Raw genomic sequence first — 21568 nt, forward strand, 5'->3', positions numbered from 1 at the left:
AACAACAAAATTAGGAAGGTGTATAAACTGCAAAAAAGTTTTTCCTTTGGCTTGGTCTTTTTTTTTTTTTTTTTTTGAGACAGTCTTACTCAGTTGCCCTTGGTACAGTGCTGTGGAACTGTAGCTCACAGCCACCTCAAACTCCTAGGCTCCAGTGATCCTCTTGCCTCAGCCTCCTGAGTAGCTGGGACTACAGGAACCCACCACAACCCTCAGCTACTTTTAGAGACAGGGTCTCACCCTTGCTCAGGCTCCCCTCCACCTCCTGAGCTCAAGCAATTCACCCACTTCAGCCTCCCAGAGTACTGGGATTACAGGTATGAGCCACCGCGCCCAGCCTAATGGTTATAATTTTTGTTTATTGACAGAAAATGTATATACATTTTAAAGTTCAGATTAATAAAAATTAAATAGAATTTAAAATTTAGCATCTGAGGTGCACCATCCACATTTGTAGTGGATGGTGCCGATAGAGGTCACTTCCTTCATGACAGAGAGTTCTACTGGACCACACTGATGTGGAAAGTGTAAACTAAAAAGTAAACCAAAGGCCTAGGCAGAGGCATTACCAGGTTTGAGAAACAGTTACAACACTGGAGGATTCCTCCTGTGATACAGAAAATAAAAAAAAGTATACGCTATGAGCTATTGCTGGAATAAAGAAAAAAATACAATACAACTCTCGTCCTAACTGTGAGTTTCAGGAGGCCGGCGCGGTGGTGGGTGGGGAGAGATCTGTTAGAGGACGTGCCTGTTTCACAGCTTCCCAGATGGCATCTCCCGCACAGACAGAAACTGGTCTCTCTCTCTTTCTCTCGTTCTACACGCTCCTAAAACAATCTCATCCACACATCTTTGGGATGGCGACATGAGAACGTCCACTCCCATCACAGATGGAACTAACTCGGGCCTTCAGGTCCGTAAGTCCAGCTCCCTTTATTCCCTGTCTCCACTTGGGATGCTTTGAAAGTGCTTTGCAATGCAGCCAAAACTGAACTCAAAATTTCTTGCCTTGCCTCCAGGATAATAAAGAATTTGGCTGGCCTCTGTCTACTTCCTGTGAGGTAACCTCTAAGATCTAGGAATAAAGCACTTGGCTGCTCTTTGTCCCCAGTTCCTGGAAGGTGGCCTCTAGCTCCCTGGAATGTCTAAGTGGTAAGAGGATCTTCATTATTCACAAGGGGCTCCTGAGCCACATCTGACTGTGTGTGCTAACAGGTGACAGGGTGAGCCAGAGATGACTTGGGATCATAGCTGGGCATCCAGGACACCAACCCGTGCCCAGAGGGTTGGGACTTAGAGCTGTGTGATGTCAGCCCCACCTACGGGGAGCAGAGGGGGCTGGAGACTAAGTTTAACCTCGGGCCAATAATTCAACCCATGCCTACATAGTGAAACCCCAGTGAAAACTGGGCACTGGAGCTCAAGTGAGCTTTCTTAGTTGGCAACAGCCCACAGGCTGCCATAACGAAGTGCCAGGAGGATATTGGCCCTGACTGCACAGGGAAAGGGCCATGAAAATTCCTGATCTGGGGGGGACTATCTTATACTTTGTCCAATGTGTCAGCCCTCTGCTATAATAAAACTGGAATCATTTGCAGAGCACTTTTCTGAGTTTTATGGATTGTCCTACTGAATTACGGAACCTGAATGTGTAGTAGGAACCTCAGAATTCGTAGCCAGCTGGTCAGAAGTGAGGGTTGCCTGGGGAACCCATAAACTTGCAACTGGTATGTGAACTGAGGGCATTCTTGGAGAGGACTGTGCCGTCAACCCAGGAAATCTGGCCTCACTCTGCGTAGCTGGTGTGGGAAGTCACTGAACCCTCCAGCAGCCCAGCAACATGTTTATTGTCACAGGAAATGGCATGTCCATCCATCCAGCTGCTGAACAGGACAAAGAAGGTCGCCACAGACGCCCCCCCGCCACCCCATGGCCTTCCACATGATGGGCCAGTGAACTCATGCAAGTCCACGTCCTAAGAAGCCAACTGTGTTCCCGTCCCTCCCACTCTGGTGCAGCCCACAGAGCCCTGTGTCACCGCCTTCCCCTTTCTCAGACCACGCTGGCCATCACTCACATGCTGGCCGCACGTGCCTCTCTCCAACCTCATCTCTGTCTTAGTCTTTCCACTTGCCGCTTCCTCTGCTCAGAACGTTCTCCCAGGGCTCAGCCAGCTCCTCTTGTCATCGGGGCTCTGTTCCACATCTTGTCCTCAGAATGCCCTGCTCACCTGTCCAGTTCCAGATAGCCTTCTGGTGACTGTCTCATCATCCTGATGGATTTTCACCACAGTACTTATTTTCACTTTGTTTCTGACATTTTCTTGTTAGAATTAAGCTCCACGTCATCGTTAATGCTGTATTCCCATAGCCGAGAACAGTGTTTGGCACAGAAAAGTTCTTTATTTATTGGATATCTGAATTGGATGCTCAGATGTTACTGAATCCACTCTCAGCAGTTTCTCTGCTGGATTATCTCAGTAGATTCTGTGGACTTTAGTCTGCCCTCCTCAAATCCATTCTCCACACCACAGCCTGAGCCATCCTTCTGAAACACTAATAGGATGACAGCCCTGGCTCACTAGAAACGGGGCTCACTACCATATTCCAAGAGAGGTCTATCTCTGAGGCCCTTTATCACATGGTCTCTGCACACCATGCCTCCTCCCACTCCTCTCCCCCGACTTCTCGGGCCCTGCCCATCTCCTGCCAACACCCCAGGCTCTTTTGCCTCTCCAACTTCTTGTGCCTTTCCCCGCCCTAGGACACACATCTTCCAGGCCCAGTCTTCCTGGTTACCTCTTACCCATCCTTTGACTCTCCCCAACCACTGCTAACCCTAGAAAACCTTGCCTATCTTCCAAAATTGGCTAGGCTACCCTCTTGTGCACTCCCACCACACCCTCCGTCTTGCCCCATCACAGCGCTGACTCGGGACGCCCTAGATTGTCTGGTACTTGCCTGCAGTCTTCTCAAGGCTGTAAGCTCCTTGGGGCAGGGCCTTGTCCTACTCAGGGATATTGCTGCCCCTGAGCACAGCGCCTGCGGGCATACTGCAGGTGCTCACTATGTATTTACTGAACGCATTATACTGGAAAATCTGCCAGCAAACTCAGAAGTCTTTCTTACGTCTTCCATGTTCCCCACTGTGTATGTGTGTGTTTATTTATTTATCAGAGATAAGGTTTCACTCTGTTGCCTGGTTAGAGAGTGCAGTGAGCACAGTGGCATCGTCACAGCTCACTGCAGCCCCACACTTCGGGGATGGAATGATAGTCCCACCTCAGCTGCCTGAGTAGCTGGGACTTCAGATGTTATTTGTATGAATTCCATCTGTCATCCAAAGTAATCTCCTTTGCAGACTCATTCCAATCACAGGACCAAAGCTCAAAATGTCTTAGAAAACTTCCTTTGGCAAACGTCTTTGATCCTGCACAGGATCTTTGAATAGTCTTTGAATCTTCTCCTAGCTGATAAATCTTTGGCTTTAAAGGTGTTTACCTTTGCAAGCAACTAGTCATGAGGCAATGGCTAGTAAATAAGGTCAAAGACCCTGACAAACTTGATCAAAACAAGGTTATTTGGGTCAAAAACACTGTTCTGAAAACAACGTCAAGAAGAGTTCCAGAAATGTGTGTCTGACAGAGAGAAAGTAGTGCTTAAAGAGTCAGAAATCCTCTTGAAAATCTGATGAAAATTATGACTCTTTTCCACACAGAAACTGCAGCTTCTGTACCCAAACATCCTTTGCATATAGTATCAGAAAGGCATGAACATGCTGAGGCCTCTCTAAGGAGCCAGATTAAAATTCCATGGTTTATAGCATAAAATTATTTTAATTTTTCTTTTCTCTACTGCCACCAACAGAAAAAAACAAACAAAATCATTTTATACTCTGATCCATTCATGTGTGTATATATATACACACATCCATATATAGTTTTATATAGTTATAAAACTATGTATATAGTTTTATATAGTTATAAAACTATGTATATAGTTATTATAAAAGTTTCACAAAACATTTCTTAACCTTACTACCTTTGACAGTATCCCCTTCTATTTTATTGCGTCAGGAAAAATGTTACTCACGACCTAATGCATTATTTTCACAACACTTTTTTTTTTTTTTTTTTGTAGAGACAGAGTCTCACTGTACCGCCCTCGGGTAGAGTGCCGTGGCGTCACACCGCTCACAGCAACCTCTAACTCTTGGGCTTACGCGATTCTCTTGCCTCAGCCTCCCGAGCAGCTGGGACTACAGGCGCCCGCCACAACACCCGGCTATTTTTTGGTTGCAGTTTGGCCGGGGCTGGGTTTGAACCCGCCACCCTCGGCATATGGGGCTGGCGCCCTACTCGCTGAGCCACAGGCGCCGCCCTTTCACAACACGTTTTGAAAAATAGCCATTTAGAGTAATTGTCACATAACTGAAGTTAATGAAAAAGAGAAAACTTACTTGATTATGAAGATTCTGATATATTACTTTAAAATAACAAGCCTTTTTACTTTATAGTCAAACCTTTTAAAAGCTTAAATTTTCTTTTGGCAAAATCATGTATGGTGGTCACTCATTAATGTGGCGAACAGAGACATCAAAGAGAAAACCACTCAGTGGTCACAGAATCCTCATACCTTAATATTAGAAAACCATAAGTCATTTTCATGTAAAGTGGCAAGGTAGACAGATGTAAGAAGGCCCATGCAAAGGGCGACGGTTCCGCCAGCTGTAAATGACAGAATCTTCCACAATCTTCTATTGGCACAACCTTTTAGAAAAATGAAACATAAATAACTGGGTCAGTGAAAAATTTCGAATTTGATGCTTCCACTTCAGGCTGTCAAGTAAACTGGGTTCTAGCTTCCCTGTCTCCAACGGCTGCGTGTTGCTGAGGTTCCGCAGGCCTGCGGCTGTCCTGCTTTCATTGTGTTTTTCCCTCACTGAAACTGCTGACTTGACCATTTAGCCAACTAGCACGTGAGCTTCTTGAAGACAGTAAGAGGGTCTTACTCATTCTTTAATACCTAAGGCCTGTGTCTAGCATAGTTCTAACCACCATTTAACTATGAAGTTTGTCAAATAGAGAAAATAAATGGGTTACATGGCTAGGATGTAATCAATCTTTTAGACGATATACTTATAACTTGTGGTTTAGTCATTAAAAGCTACCGAAAAACTTGATTATTTAAAATGTTTAAAAACCCACAGGGAAAAATAAACCATTATAGCTTATGTTAAAGGACACAGAAACTAGGAAAAATCTTTCTAGCTCATGTGAGAGAGCTTAAATATGATTCTAAGAAGACGACTTTCAGGACAATAAAAGCAAATGAACATCCCAGTCGGAAACAGGATGTGAACAGGCAACACACAAAAGCAAAACGGGCCAGTCTTGACAGACAGAAGACGTTCAAGTTCGTTAGTGCTGAGATGCAAATCAAAACCACTTTTAGAAATTCTGGCCAATTTCATAGCTTAAAAAATGCTCATACTCTGAGTTTTGGTAAAGATATAAAAAACAGATATCTTCAGACACTGCTGGGTTGAAGAATAAATTGGTCCCTCTCTGGAAGGCAACTGGGCAATAGTGTTAAAAAATCCACCAAATAAGTATACTGTTTACCAGTAATTCTCCATCTAGGGACGTTCCCTGCCATGGTTTGGCATCTGGCTCCTCCAAAGTATGTTGAAACTTGACCCTAAATGTTGGAGCTGGGAACTAATGACAGGTGTCTGGATCAGGGTAGCAGCTCACTCAAGAAAGGGCTGGCTTGGTGCTCTTCTTCTGGTGGCGAGGGAGTTTTTGCTGTACTAGTTCTGGGAGAACTGGTTATGACAAGAGCCTAGCACTCCCCTCCCCTCCCCGTGCTGTGTGGTCTCTGCACACGCCAGCTCCCTGTCCCCTTTCTCCATGAGTGATGGCAGCTAAAGACATCCATGGGATGCAGATGTCAGCGCCATGCTTCTTGTACAGCCTGAAGAATGGTGAGCCAAATAAACCTCTTCTCTTTATAAATTATCCAGCCTCACATATGCCTTTACAGCAACACAAACGGAGACACATCCTAAGGAAATAAAGTTTTAAATAAACATGTGGCCACAGGGTTATTTATTACATTTCTGTTTGTATTAGTAAAAGCTTAGAAAACAATCTTAATATTCAACAAGAATTTAGATAAATTATTCTACAGCCACACAATGGAATACTACACACTGACAGCATTTTAAAAAATATATTTGATGGTTTATAATATATTCCTAACATAAGAAAAAAATAGCAAGTTACAAAACAGCCCCTAGAGTTCAAATTTGTAAAACCATGTGACTGCTTACGGGTGTACAGCCTGGACATTTAGATGGTGAGATGGTGTTATCAGTGGTAGTCTCAGGATGGGTGGGCTTGTAAGAGTATTTTTTCCTTCTTTTTAACTTTTGTTTCTATGGCTTTTTCCTGAGATGAACAAATACGACTTTGGCAAAACAATCCCTAAAGTTATGTTTTAGTTCAAAAAACGAAAAAGGAAAAATGCCAAAGTACTTGGTATTGTCCAAAATTCTGTACTTGCTAATGGCCAAGCTATGTGGCATGACCTCCCACAACAGGTTACTTTTATTTTATTAAACTGTCTCCCCAAATTACTCTACTAGCTTTGGCTGGTACAAATTACATTAACATGGCTGCAAATAATATAAATTCTTTCAGATATGCAAAATGGTTGATAAACAGAAAATTTTTCATGCTAACCTTTAAAATCCTGACCATACTTTTACAAAAGCAGGAAGCAAGAAGGTGGTAATTAACACCATTCGAGGTATCACTTATTAAGTCTTCACCCTTATAGAATTTACCAAGTGCTCACTACTTTTTTCATCCCTTCCCCCAAAAAAAGCAGAGGAGAAAAATTTCAGGAATTTGACTGAAATGAAAGAATAAAAAATATTTTGATCCACCTTTCAATACTTGGATAAAATGAGAAACTCATGCAAGGTGAGGCTGCCTGGTGTGAAAGGCATACCTTAACCAGAGGCGTGGAGGGAGACGAAGCTCTGAACGGTGGGGAAGGCAATGTCTAGACCAGTCATTTCCAAGGTGACGCTGCCTGGTGTGAAAGGCATACCTAAACCAGAGGCGTGGAGGGAGACGAAGCTCTGAACGGTGAGGAAGGCAATGTCTAGACCAGTCATTTCCAAGGTGACGCTGCCTGGTGTGAAAGGCATACCTAAACCAGAGGCGTGGAGGGAGACGAAGCTCTGAACGGTGGGGAAGGCAATGTCTAGACCAGTCATTTCCAAGGTGACGCTGCCTGGTGTGAAAGGCATACCTAAACCAGAGGCTGCGGAGGAGATGAAGCTCTGAATGGTGGGGAAGGCAGCGTCTAGACCAGTCATTTCCAACTGGTATGCTGTGGCCCACTGGTGTGCAGTGAGAGGATCTTAGCTGTGTTGTGAAAATTTTTAAAGCTCACTATTTTTCTGTTTTTTTAGATAGACAGACAGGATGGATAGATAGAACAGATGGATGGATGGATGGATAGATAGATAGAAGTTCAAAGCATAGGAAGTATATTCTTTTTTTTTTTTTTTTTTTGCGTTTTTTGGCTAGGGCTGGGTTTGAACAGGTCACCTCTGGCATATGGGGCCAGAACCCTACTCCTTTGAGTCACTGGGCGCCGCCCAGTATATTCTTTTTTTTTTGAGCAACATCATTTAAGTGTGCCACGGAAGTTTATAGGTTCAAGTGTGCCATGAGATAAAAAAGGTTGAAAAACACTGATCTAGAAAGTCAAAAGATCAGACTGGCATTACCATGAGCAAATGGACAGACAGCTGACAAGGGTCCTAATTGGAGCCCTTTCATCTCTTACTTAATCCTAACTGTAAAATCCACACACTCAGGTAACAATGAGAGTATCAAGGTACAAGTCTTCTCAGCTGTTGGGTCTTGCCAAACTTTTATCTCAATGGCAAATGATAATTTAATAAGCAGAAATAAAAGCAACCCCCAACTGCCACCTACCAGATGGCAATTTATTTTCCAATTTCACATTTTCTTCTTGCGCTGGAGAATCCTCAGAAATACCAGCGGCTTTTATTTCTTTTCTTTGCCGGATGGACATCATGTCAGACTTACATGCATCGTTCTTCCAACCACTCCTACAAACAACATAGAAATAAACAGCCCATCCACATGTCCCAGCACTGTCTCCCCCCCTGCAATGCATCCTGCGTTCTTCTGGGCTTCAATGACTTGACTTGTGCCATTTTCCCATCCAGACCTAAACCAGCCCTCAAAGCTACACACACTACAAAAAATTATTTCATCATATTCTTATTTAATTTTATTTTTGAGACAGAATCTCACTATGTTGCCCTTGGTGGAGTGCTGTGGCATCACATCTCACAGCAACCTTAACCTCTTGGGGGTAACCTATTCTCTTGTCTCAGCTTCCCAAGTAGCTGGGACTACAGGCGCCCAGTGCAACAACGTCAGGCTATTTTTTTTGTTGAAGTTGTCATTGTTTAGCTGGCTTGGGCTGGGTTAGAACCCACCAGCCTGGTGTATCTGGCCAGCGCCCTACGCACTGAGCCACAGGCCCCCCCAAATTCATCATATTCTTGAAGTACCTGTCCTATAGCAGGCACTGCCAGGGGTGGGGAGTAGAGGTGAGATACACAGCTGGCTGCTTGCTTTCTTAGGATGTTCCAGCTACTGCTGATCTTTTTCCTCCCTAAGCCACGGCAGTTATCTCTCAGTATGTCAAATAACTTGCAGTTTTATATTATTTTCTACAGCAGTCAGTCACAGGTCTTCTGTGGCTCCCACAGAACTGATCACGTGGGAGATTATACAACAGGTAACTTTTTTTGACAATCAGATTTTGAAAAACTGAAATATTGTTTCTGTCTCAGGTTATCTGAATTTCAATAACACTGTTCTTTAAAACAATTCACATTGGAAGCTTTAGGAATAGGCCTCATGGGTGATGAGAGCGCTGGTGTGCCAATCAGGGCAGCTGCTATCCTAGGGAGCAACAGTGGGAGTAACCGCAGGGAACAGGAGCCTGGTTTGGAAGCAGCAAGTGGGAGGCGGGGGAGTTGACGGCAGTGAGTAAGCGGGTTCCAGTCCCCTGGAACATCTTGCTTCACGCCTCTGAATAATGAACAGCGTTTTACTAATTATTTATTAAATATGACCTGCAGCCTCACATGACTGTTTCCACCGTTTATTAATTCCTAAAGGTAAACAAGTTGCTCTATTCAACAGAACAGACCAACATAATGCAATTCATTTATTCATTCGTACCCCAAAAATGCGAGAAAACCAGATTTTAAGTGCTGTGTCTTCAAGCACTGTTAACGGAGAAGCTGGAGCAGAGAGGGAGAAAAGGCGTGTTTTAGCAAAGTGGTACAGCCAGAGATGGGTTTATCCCCCCTGAAGTGACCTAAGCCTAGAGTCATACCCTTTCTAACGGGGAGGGAAAAGTAGTTTTAAAAATCCCGCAATTCATATATTCTAAGAACACGTAAAGCCAACACGTATTAGAGTGCCAATTACATGTCAAACACTGCGATAGTTCCAAGAACTATGAAACAAAAGTTCTACATCCAATGAAAAATAATGGCATCTCAAATGCTTGCAAAGGGACCTGATACCAATTCCTTTTTAGTCAGTATGGTTCCGCGCGGCCCCTGTCCCTCTTACCTGCGCGCCGCACCCACAGCACCTGGAGTCCCCACCAGGCCGCCGCCCCAGCAAACGGCGGCGGCCCCAAGGGCAGGCACCCCCCGCGCCCGGAGCGCAAGAGCCCGGCCCTCCCGCTCGCTCCGCCCGCGCAGCCGACGGCCAGGTCGCCCCGCAAACTTCCCAGCTCCCGAGGGCCAGCCCCGTCCCCGCGTCTCCGGCGGACATTCGTGCGCTCCGCCCCGCTCCGGGACGCACCGAGCGCCGCGGCCGCGCCTCCTCGACTGCGCCACGCGGCGGGGCGGGGCGGCCCGAGGGGCTGTCGGTTGTCACCGCGGGCTCCGCGAGCCGCCGACACCGGGGGGCGCCAGCCCGCCCCACGGGACCCCGGATGGCCCGCCGCGGAAGCCTGGCGCCCGCGCGTGCCCTCGCGCCTCCCGCGGCCCGACACGCAGCCACAGACCTGCGGCCTCAGCCGTCCTCACGCGCGGCTCCGAGCAGGGCAGGCGGCCGAGCGGGGCGGGGCGGGGCGGGGCGGCGCCGAGGGCCGCACGACCGGCCGCAGCGCGCCGCGTGAACGGGAGGCCGGACCGCCGCGGCCGCACCCATAGGACGCGGGAGCCGTCCGTCAACGCCAGCCCCCGCCCCCTCCCGCGGCACCCCGCCCCGTCTCGTGCGGCGCCGGCCGGAAGGAAGCGGAGAACTTCCGTTTTGCCGGGCCCCGCCTTTCATCGCTGGGTATCCGAGGACAGAACGGACCAAACTTACCTTCTTCGGCTTCGATGCCGGTGGTCCTGGGCCAGAGTGAGAAGTGCGGCTGGAAGAGGGTTCGGTTCAAGTCCGACCGCCAGAACTGCAGTCTCCAGGTGGCCCCAGGGGCTGGCGAGCCGTGCGGGCCTGGGGCCGCAGAGTGGGCTGTCCTTCCTGTGCTCGCCCTCACATGCCCTGCGCGGACAGATGGAAGGGTGCGGTGAAGGGAGGGCGTGAGGAAGGGAAACTGGCCGCTTGCACTTGTCCTATCTTCCAGCGTCGCAGGGCCTGGCGCTCCACTCCCCCGGGTCCTGGCAGTCTCCCCAGCGCCCGGTTGCCATTGATTTTGTGCTCGGAAGTCATTTCCTAGCTGCCGGCGAGAGAGTAAGCACAGTGATGCTTTTGCATCGCCAAAGACTCCCCTCTAGTGTTGGCGCTCCCGGGAATATTTTCTTCTTAGTTTTTTTCTTGGAAAACACACGCCACTGTATTCTCAAGTTTCGTGTTGCTCTGTCTCCAAACTAAGTTGGTAACTTTTTGTTTATTTGAGGGTAGGTAGTGTGCTTGCAGTCTACATAGGTTTCGTAATCACTCTCTGAGAAATAGTAGATAAAACCTTTTACTTGTCAGCACGTACTCAAACTACATGTTAATTGATTTTTAAGGGATGGCCCTCTGGGACCGCCCCCTGTGAAAAGGCCGCTCATTGGTCTGATTCCAACGCTAAATTACTCCATCCGGGAAGCCTTTCCTAGTCCCCTGCTGGACATTGTTCTCCTTTGTGTGTGTCCGGTGTCGTTAACAAGCACAGTGTTCTGTGCAAATGGATTGAGGTCTCCCTGGGATGTCTTTAGTGCTGTCAGCTGTTTTATTGTTGTGTATTTTTTCATAAGGACTTAAGGGCAGGGGCTCTGTACTTACAAGTTTTCTCTTTGATGTTGAGATGCCTTACAAAACATTTGCGTGCTTAATAAATGCATACGTGAATTAATTCCTTCTTAAATAGGATCCCTCGCCCTCATGGTGTAGGGCTTTTTCTTAAGTTGTCTCACTCCGGGAGAAAATGTGACTGTTGTGAAACATGTATCCCTTTAGTAAAGAAAATAATACTCATCTGCAGGCGCTTGTTTTAATACTACGAAATAGCTTTACCAAGCAAGGCAGAGCTTTGAGACTTTTCATAAGGAATAGGCACCTACTGCTGAGAGTAAGTCTTAAGCATGAATAAACCAATTAAGAATGCGTCTTGAGTTCTGATAGAGTCACCATGGGGATGACAGATAATGAGTATAAGCCATTGCATGAGCAAGAAGTCAGGGACGGTGAAAGGCTTGAGCTCTGGTAACCGGCTGTGACTGCAGTGGCATATGTTAATACTGGTTTGTAGCATGTTTGGAGGCCCAAATGGGTGCCTTGGCCTTTTCTGTGCTGAGCAATCAAAAAACGAAGCTGTGAAACTCAAAAGTGTGTTGTGAGGGTGGGTAGTATCACCATCACCATTACCTTGGGTCTTGTTAGAAATGCAGATTATCAGGATCTACCCTAAACCTACTGAATTAGAATCTGGAGAGGTAGAGGCTTCCTAATCTGTTAAATACTGTGCTCAGTAAAGTTCGAGAACCACAGCAAAACCTTGCTACTCAAAATATGGCCTGTGGACTAGCAGCTGGGACCTTCTTAGAAATGCAGGGTCTCAGCCCAATATCCAAGACCTGTGTAGCCAGAATCTGCATTTTAATAGGATCTTCTTGTGACTTGTATGCATATCCCACTTTGAGAAGCACTGCATTAATTAAAACTTCATCTCATCCTTATCGGGGAAACATCTTGCCTTGGGATCGAGGCTGCAGCTCTCCTATTGGCTTTTTTCCTATTTGATATACAATGCTCACTTTAAAATTGCTTTACTTAGTTATATGAACATGCTCCATCAATCCTGCCTTCTGTGACAACAGAGTGTGTGAGGTGTTTCTTCTACCTTCCTGGCATTCCTTTTAAGCCTGTCTCAGCTCCCCTTCCTCTTAATCAGTGATTTCTCTGGCTCATGGCTCCAATTTCCACTGATAATTTGGTAACCAGTAAGTTTTTATGTCCAGGCATTATCTCCTGATTGCCAGCTCCCATATGTCCATTGCCTACTGGATTTCTGTCCGTGCGACTTGATGCAAATGAATAACACCTGTTCAGTCCATTTGCATTGAACTGAGGGGCCCAGGGAGGCCCACACCAGCAAGCACTCTGCAAGCAGAAACAAGGGTGCGGGCCCTTCCAATGCTCCTGACTGGCTTTTGTTGAAATCTTAGGTATGAGAAAATACGGCCTAGCAGAAAGCTTTGAAGAGAGAGTAAAGTTAAAAAAAAAAAAAAAAGTACTGTAGCTGCATGGTTGAACTCTTAATACATGCTGTGCACTGCACTTCTGTTTCGCCTTGACCTATCACTGCTAATATATGAGTTAGGACCGGGACACTGTGCTGTCTCTAACGAGTGTTATTTTTGGTCCTCAGGGTCAGCGGCAATGCTTGGTTTTCCCCCAGTTCACTGTCCCTAGTGCCTGGCACTTGTAACCCTGTGCTCTGTCTCTCCTACACATATCCAAATGTGCAGGCACCTCAAACTCGACATGTTAAACTCTTTGTCATCCCCAAACCTGCTCTGCCTTCCATCTGCCCCATTTACCTAATTGCTTGAGTCAAAAACCTGTGAGCCAGCTGTGATTCTTCCTTACTGTGTAATCCCTATGTCCAACCAAACATTGAGTCCTCTTGTTCATTTCCTGAATTATCCCAGAATCTCAGGACTTGCCCACTTTTCTCCATTTCTATTGCTACCACCATAGTGCAAGTTGCTGTTTCTTGTAAAGATTCTTTCAATAACCTTATTTCTTACCTCTATTCTTGTTCCCTGATCCCTGTTCCTTCATTCCATCTTCCATGGAATAATATAGTGATGTTACTAAAATATAAATCCTTCTGTGGCTCATAGACATTATTATAAAAATTAAGCTCCTTAACAACATCTTGCAAGGACTGCCACAAATTGGGCTCTCTTTACCTCTCTAGCTTCATCTTAACTTTGTATTCACATAAACTCCTTTGAAAGTTTTGCCTCGGGCGGCGCCTATGGCTCAGTCGGTAAGGCACCAGCCCCTTATACCGAGGGTGGCGGGTTCAAACCGGGCCCCGGCCAAACTGCAACCAAAAAATAGCCGGGCGTTGTGGCGGGCGCCTGTAGTCCCAGCTACTCAGGAGGCTGAGGCAAGAGAATCGCTTAAGCCCAGGAGTTGGAGGTTGCTGTGAGCTGTGTGAGGCCACGGCACTCTACCGAGGGCCATAAAGTGAGACTCTGTCTCTACAAAAAAAAAGAAAAAGAAAAGTGCATTTTCTTTTCATCCTTTTTACCTGACTAGCTATCCTTCAGTATTTAGCTCTCAGCTTAAATGATCCTTGCTGTTTGGTACCCAGACCCTCATGTAGTCTCATCTAACTGAGTCTCGGCTGTGTGTGATCTGATGTGGCACTGTGCAAGTGATAGGGTGGGACTTCTAAGGCTAGGTGGCAAAAGACATCCTACTTTCATTCTCAGCCTTGCTTGGATGGCTCATTCAGGGGGATACCAGCCACTATGCTGTGAGAACACTCCAACAGCGGGTGGAGGAGAGCCACATGGGCAGCTTCTGGTCCCTGGCCAACAACTTCCACCACTCCCAACCTTGGGAGTGTGCCATGGTGGAAGTACATTGCAGAGTCAGCCTTCCGATGACGTCATGGGATCCTGCCTAGAGCTGCCTACCTATGCTATTTCCAAGCATTTGACTTGCAGAGACTAAGAGGATAATTAATGTTTATTGTTGTTTTAAGTCATTAAGTTTTGGGGTAATTTCATTACATAATAGATAGCCAATAAAATAATGATCCCCCATTATAAATATAAATATATTTATATTTTTATATTATAAATATTTAATTTATATTATTAAATTTTTCTATTGTTAAAATTATAAATATATTATAATTTATTTCCATCTAATTGAACATTGAGGTTGTTTCCAGTTTTATGCTATTACAAGCAACACTGGAGGAACATACTTACGTATTTCTTGAGGTTACATTTCTAGAAATAGAATTAAACATTTGGCAAACTACCTTCCAAAAAGGTTAAAAAGTATATTGCTTTTCACTTCCACCAGCGGGTATTAATGGTACTTATTTCTCCATGCCCTTGCCAACCATGGATATTTTAGTCTTTGCCAATATTAGGTGACAAATAATAAGTCATTATCTCATATATATTTATTAGAAGGGTGGACATAATTATATTGGGGTTCATTGACTATTTGTGTTTCTTTTTTCTGATGTGTCCTGTGTTCTTTGGCCAGTTCATCTACTTGATATGAATGGATTATTTGTATATTATGAATATTGATTAATCTCTTGTCATGTATATGCAGATATTTTCTCATTATTGTGTACCTGGTAGGATGTGTTTTGCTACATAGGGAGTTTCAATGTTTTTTTTTTTTTGGGGGGGGGAGTTTCAGTTTTTTATATTGTTAAATCTTTTCATGTTTCCTTCATTACTTCTGGGTTTTCCAACATACTTAGAAAAACTTTCCCTAATCTCAAGATTTTAAATTTTTTTATACGGTGTAATTTTTTCTAATTGGATAGTCGGTTGTTTCGCCCTCATCCTCACCCTGCTGATTTGAACTGACTGTACCACATGTTAAAATCCTCTATGTCAATGGATCACTTCTAAGTTCAACGTTATGTTTACGTGGCCAAACAAATGAACTAGTGTTGCAACAGTTCCATATATTTCTAATTACTGTTTCTTCACAAAATGCTTTTAAATTCATGTCTTAGCAATTTTTGCTTATTTTTTTGCTCAGAGAACTTTTATAATCATTTATTGGGTTCTAAAAAAGGAGCTCTTGGAGATTTTTACTAGAATTTTATAAAATTTATAGAAATGCTTGGGAAAGTGGGATCTTTACAATGCTAAACATTCCTTTACAGGGACAGGAATTCAGTTAAGGGCAATTCCGCCCACTACATACATTTTTCCAATACCGTTACTTTTATCCATGGTATTATTTCTCCATCTTATTTATAAGGGTTGACTTTTCAAGAGTCTTGATAAAAGTCAGAGCAGTGGTCTCCAAACTATTATTAGACAAAAATGTTTGTCTTCTCTCTTTCTTGCTCTGTAAACATGTATTTAACCAAAGTAACTACAAATGGATATCCTAATATTTTCTGCCTGCACCCCATTGGATGGTTTTATACACAAGGAGTCACACAAGCAGTGACTCCTGTTGGAGAGCCTGGTTTGGCCCACTTGGTTCTTAAGAAACCCACGCCGAGTCCTGGGGATCAGCTTCCTCAGTGCTTGCGGCTCATTCCAGAGTTGCACAGGAATTGACATTTCACTGGGTTCCTCCCTTAAAAATATCTGTCTGTATGTGTCTTCCTGTGAGAGGCTTCGGAAAAGGCATTATGAAATAATTCCTATTTTTCTCTTCCTTTGATCAACTTTTTTTAAAACTCGATTTGTAGTGGTTTAAGATAGTGAAATTTATAGGTAGATTAGCATAAGTGTACAGTTACCCAAAGAGTCTATTAAATGAAGTTAAAGTTAGCTGGGTATTTAAACACGTTCAGTTTTGTTTCATTTTCTTCCTTAACACCTGCTACCCTTCTTACCTCTACTTATCTGGTACTTTTCTTTCATTGCCATGGTTACTACCTACACTTTCTTTCATTGCCATGGTAGAATAATTGTAACTGTGTATTTTTGAATGAGGCCACAAATAGGTAAGACTCTTCAGTTAACGCAAATGACGCTTTTTATCTCGTAAGCTTGGTGCCAAACATGGTGATCCCTCAGATGTCAGCTGTTCTGATCCGAGGATCATTGGCCTTGGCGGGTCCTTCCAGTTTGGCTCCTTGGACTTCTTGAATGTCATTCTCTGCAAACAGGCATTATACACAGGTGTCTTAAAATCCTCAGAGGCAGATTTTTCCTACTAACATATGCCAAGATGTATTTGTCAGGCTTGGGACTCTGGTTTTTCTGTAGGAAGAAGTAGGACTTTAAGCCAGAAATGGATGTGTTTCTCACACTCTCAGATTCAGACGTTTATCATGCCTAAAATTATGGATAATGTAGCACTGGGTTGGGTTTTCACTGACACTTATCAACTCCTCCCCACAAAACTTCCTGAGTCAACTCGAGATCGTGATGAGGTGGCCTGAAGGACTCTTTGTGCGTAAGAATTCAACTCCCCAGCGCACGACTCAAAACTCACCCCCAAACCTGTGTAATGCCGAGAGGATTCCGCACTTTAAATTAGTGATTCCCCACATGATGGGGGGACAAATTCAGCCTCATCTTAGAGGTTTTTAATCACAGTTTATTTTTTTAAATTTCAGGGGTCCATACAATCAGGTTACGTGGTTTGCACGTGTAATGTTCAAGTTTGGGTTGTAGTTGTGCCCTTAACCCAGAAAGTGTGCTGTATACCTATGAAATGTACCAGTTGGGTGGGGACCAGATCAAATTACAAAGCTACTGCACAGCTAAGGACACAGTCAACAAGGCAGAGACAACTTGCAAACTGGAAGAAGGTATTTGCATGCTACCAATCTGACAAAGGGCTAATAACAGAAATCTACAAAGAACACAAGCACATCCACATGAAAAGATCTATCAACCCCATTAAATAGGCACCAGAGATGAATGCATCCTTTCCTCGTGAGGACAGATGACCAACAAATGTGAAAAAATGCTCATCATCCCCAATCATCAGAGCAATGCAAATTGAAACCACTTTGGTGTTATCACCTAATCCCAGTGAGAATGGCCCACATCACAATGTCCCAAAGCTGCAGATGCTGGTGTGGGTGTGGAAAGGGGCTCACTCATACACTGTTGGTGTGACTATAAACTAGTACAGCCTCTGTGGAAAGAGAGTCCTCAAAGAAGTAAAAGGAGACCTACCATTTCATCCTGCAACCCTATTACTAGGTATCTACTCAAAAGAAAAAGTAATTTTACCATAAGGACGCCTGCACTCGAATGTTTATAGCAGCCCTTCAACACATGAATGGTTTAATAAACTGTTCTGTCAGGGTCCCACATGGGGGCAGAGTCTGCCAAGACCTGTGGAACTGGCAGTGACCGACTGAAGAAACAGAGTTAGAAAGGATGGCAGAGAAAGAGATGAGACACGGAATAGAATTAAAGGTGGGAACTCAGGGGTCCATTGCCCGTTTGTGGGATTCTAGCAATGGCACCCAGTGTTTGCTCCACTCTGCTTTTATTTATTTTTTTGTTGTTGCAGTTTTTGGCTGGGGCCAGGTTTGAACCTGCCACAGTATATGGGTATGTGGGGTATGTGGGGCTGGCACTATACTCCTTGAGGCACAGGTGCCGCCTTCCAGTCTGCTTTTATTGACATCTATTTGCCCAGAAGGTAAGATGAGGGAGGGAATAAGACATCAACAGAGTGCTCACAGACCCAGCAGGGGTGTTTGTAAGCTGTATCCCCAACAGGCTAGAATTTAAGAAAAGGCAGGAAGCTTGCTAGCAAAGGCTAGCTTAAATGTAAACTAGCTGACTTTTCTTTGTTCTGACTCCCTCAGCTTACTTTTCAATTTTCTCTTTTTCTGGGGGTGCTTTTCCTTACCAAGAATGGGGTCTTCAGTCCCCATTCTCCCCGCAGGTCTGTGTATACCATGGAACACTATTCAGCCATAAGAAGATGGAGGTTTTGTATGTTTGTAATAACCTAGATGGATTGGGAGAACTTTCGCCTAAGTGAAGACCACAAGAATGGAAAAACAAGCCCACACGTACTTGGGACTTAATTTAGCATAACAACTACATGCTCAGATGAGAGAAAAACTTATTTAAACTCATGTAAGGAGGAAGGGGACAAAGGGGTGGGTAAATTCCCATCGGTCACAGTTACTTGATGACATTTTTGAATTTTTAGTCAAGATACAAGGAAATGAAGTTTGAAGCAGCTTTCTCTCCCTGCAACTGTCTTTGACTGGCTTATTGAGTCATACACAGAGTTTTCAACTCCTTGGTCAGTTTGTAGACATTTTTTGTAGAGATGAGGTTTCGATAGGTTGCCCAGCCTGGACTTGAATTCCTGGCCTCATGTGATCCTCCTGCCTCAGCCTCCCACAGTGTTGGGATTACAGGTGTGGGTCACCGTGTCTGGCTAACTTGTTCATTTAGATAAGAGCACAAATTCTCAATGGTGATATTCTTCCCTCCCACCCTGCCTAGTGGGAAGAAACTTGGTTCTTGGAGGGTTGAAAACAACTTGCTCTTTTTATGTGTAGTGCACAGAGGGACATATAGTACCTAGGCAGATATACAGCACAGTACTTTTTTTTGAGACCGAGTCTTACTCTGTCACCCTGAGTAGAGTGCTATGGGGGTCAACAGAGCTCACAGCAACCTTAGCCTCTTGGGCTCAAGAGATCCTCCTGCCTCAGCCTCCTAAGTAGCTGGGACTACAGGTGTCCACCACAATGCCCGACTGATTTTTCTATTTCTAGTAGAGACGGTCTCACTCTTGCTCAGGCTAGTCTCAAACTCCTGAGCTCAAGCAATCCACCTGCCTCAGCCTCCCAGAGTGCTAGGATTAGAGGTGTGAGCCACTGTGCCCAGTCCAGTACTTCTATACTATTAAAATTTCATGGGTGGGCGTTGATAAGGAAAAAATCTCTTTGAGATGGTGAAAATGGAAAGAAGGTTGAAACACTGGTGCAGACTAGGTTCTGGTGGTTGGGCCCTGATAGAATCCTGGCAGCATACGTTTGCCTGTACTGAATTTCTCTGTGTATAAACAGGGTTTGCAGGCATGCTAGAATTAACAGCTGAGGGTTCAGTATTGAGTAGGATTCAAGGTGGGCTGCTGAAAAAATGCCTCAAAAAACAGTGGCTCTAACAAGACATTTCTTCCTGACGTATAAGCAGTCCAGCTGGACACTGCCACGGACTCAGGGTCCTTACAACCAGGATGCCACACTTGTTTTTGTTTTAATTTTTTATTGTGGTAAAATACATAGAATTTACCATCTTAACCATTTCTGAAATACATTCGTAATGTCCCACCATCACTACCATCCATCCCCGTAACCTTTCCCCTTGTGAGAGTGAAACTGTGCCCACTAAACAGAAACTCTCTGTCCTCCCTCCCTCCAGCGCTGGCACCACCCTTCATTCTACCTTTTTATTTTTTTTTTATTAAATCATAGCTGTGTACATTAATGCATTTATGGGGTACAATGTGCTGATTTGATATACAGTGTGGAAAGCTTACATCAAACTGGTTTACATAACCATCACCTCACTTATCTGTTGTGGTTAAGACATTTATACTCTGAACAGTTTTGAAATGTACCATTGCATTGTGAACATTAGGTGAGGTCCCACCATTCTACCTTCTATATCTATGACTCTGACTACCTTACAAAGGGAACCATATGTTACGTCTTTTGTGACTGGCCTATCTCACTTAGTCTAATGGCCTCAAGGTTCATCCATGTTACAGCATGTGTCAAAATTTCCTTCCTTTTAAAGGCTGAATAGTATTTTACATTAAGGACACACCACGTTTTGCTTTTCCATTCCTCCTTTGGTGGGCACTTGGGTTGCTTCCGCACTGCAGCTGTTTACCACAAACAAATATATAAATTGTTGCTACAGAGTCTCCAAAATGCACTTAACTATTTCACAAATCTTTGCACAACAGCATGCTGTCTGGTCCTCGATCCTTCTGACATTTTTCAGGCTAAAGATCTCTTTACAAAGCTGCTAGGAAGAGCTCAGTTTCTTGTGGCAGAGTCTTGGGGCACCACCATCACCTTCTGGAGCTCAAGAAGGAAAAATGGATGAAAGGGCTCTCTATAGAGGAGAGAGGACTGTGTGTATAAATGAGGCCATCATTTCCAACATTCAAAAACCAGATTTCTTCCGTCTCGACATCCAGGAAAATTCCCACACAATGAGGTCCGGGGCTTGTGGGAATCCTACATTCTGGGATGGAGTTGGCACAGATTGCTCCTGCCTTCATGGTGATGATCCAGAAGCCATGCTCAGAGGATGAATCGCTCTGCTTTCTGTCAACCGACTCCTTCACCTCTCCCACGTCCACCTCCCAGGAATGTCGGCCAGTGGAGAAGCCGGGGGTACCCAGGACACAGACCAGGTGGGTGAATCTCCTGGGATCTTCCTTTATGTCCTGATGGCTCTTTGCACGCTGAACGCTCCTCAGGTCCTCGGAGATGACAAGAAGGGGCTGGTGGTGGCTGCATCTGGGCTTGTATCTTCCCGGAACTGCTGGAGCTCACAGGAGGGGCCCTGCTGCCCAGGAGAAGGGTCTGCGTTCTCATCTGCCATTCTTCCATGGGAGGGCTCTTGGTTGATGCTCTGCACGTGGGGCAGATCAGTTTCGAAGCCTCCCTTTCTGATGTCCAAGTTTGGATGCAATCAAAGCAGAACATGTGCCACAAGAAAAAGAGATGGGATTGGTGAAGAAATCCAGGCAAACTGGGCAGGCCGTCTTTGCACGCAGACTTTGGCCAGGGTCTCTGAAGGTCACTCCTTGGCAGGGAACTGAGCTGAGATGACCCTTGGAACTCCTCAGTATACAATCTGCTCCTCAATATATCAGGACGTATTTGCAGACTTCAGACAATGTGTTGGCTGGGACCAAGGCTTCTCTTATGGGAGCCAAGAGCAACTGGGTCTTTAACAATATCTGGAAGTGAAGACTCTATCCTCATCTTTGAAAGTCACCTTGATTGGAGATTTCCAGTGGCAGTCTTGGAGATCCCAAGTTTGAACCTCTTTGGCTTCTGGCCTGGTTGTCTCTGTCTTTTTTTAATTTTTTGAGACAGAGTCTCACTTCGTTGCCCTGGATAGAGTGCCTTGGCGTCAAAGCTCACAGCAACCTCAAACTCTTGGGCTCAAGCAATACTCCTGCCTCAGCCTCCTGAGTAGCTAGAACTATAGGCACTCAGCACAATGCCCAGCTAGTTTTTCTATTTTTGGTAGAGATGGGGTCCCACTCTTGCTCAGGCTGGTCTGGAACTGCTGAGCTCAAGCGATC

The 21568-nt window shown here is 44.9% G+C and overlaps 2 protein-coding genes across 5 annotated transcripts in view; both read right to left on the reverse strand.

Moving 5' to 3' along the window:
* Window positions 1–10923, reverse strand: part of DPY19L3 (dpy-19 like C-mannosyltransferase 3) — an 87407-nt gene extending 76484 nt beyond the window's left edge. Inside the window, exons 1-3 of one of the 4 annotated variants that reach the window (XM_053604968.1) lie at window positions 10454–10597; window positions 8021–8157; window positions 4638–4771 (exon numbers count right to left, since the gene is read on the reverse strand). In XM_053604968.1, coding sequence (XP_053460943.1) covers window positions 4638–4771; window positions 8021–8123 — 237 coding nt within the window. In that variant the 5' untranslated portion in view covers window positions 8124–8157; window positions 10454–10597. Of the gene's footprint in view, window positions 1–4637; window positions 4772–8020; window positions 8158–9706; window positions 9763–10148; window positions 10285–10453 lie in introns of those variants that run through there. The other 3 variants (XM_053604969.1, XM_053604970.1, XM_053604971.1) reach the window with 3 other exon arrangements.
* Window positions 10924–16275: 5352 nt separating this feature from the next.
* Window positions 16276–21568, reverse strand: part of ZNF507 (zinc finger protein 507) — a 60076-nt gene continuing 54783 nt past the window's right edge. The window contains exon 6 of the mRNA XM_053604967.1: window positions 16276–16405. Within this exon, the coding sequence (XP_053460942.1) occupies window positions 16399–16405 (7 nt within the window). The 3' untranslated portion in view covers window positions 16276–16398. The remainder of the gene's footprint in view (window positions 16406–21568) is intronic.

This window comes from Nycticebus coucang, chromosome 10, assembly GCF_027406575.1.
Source record: "Nycticebus coucang isolate mNycCou1 chromosome 10, mNycCou1.pri, whole genome shotgun sequence".
Lineage (NCBI taxonomy): Eukaryota > Metazoa > Chordata > Mammalia > Primates > Lorisidae > Nycticebus > Nycticebus coucang.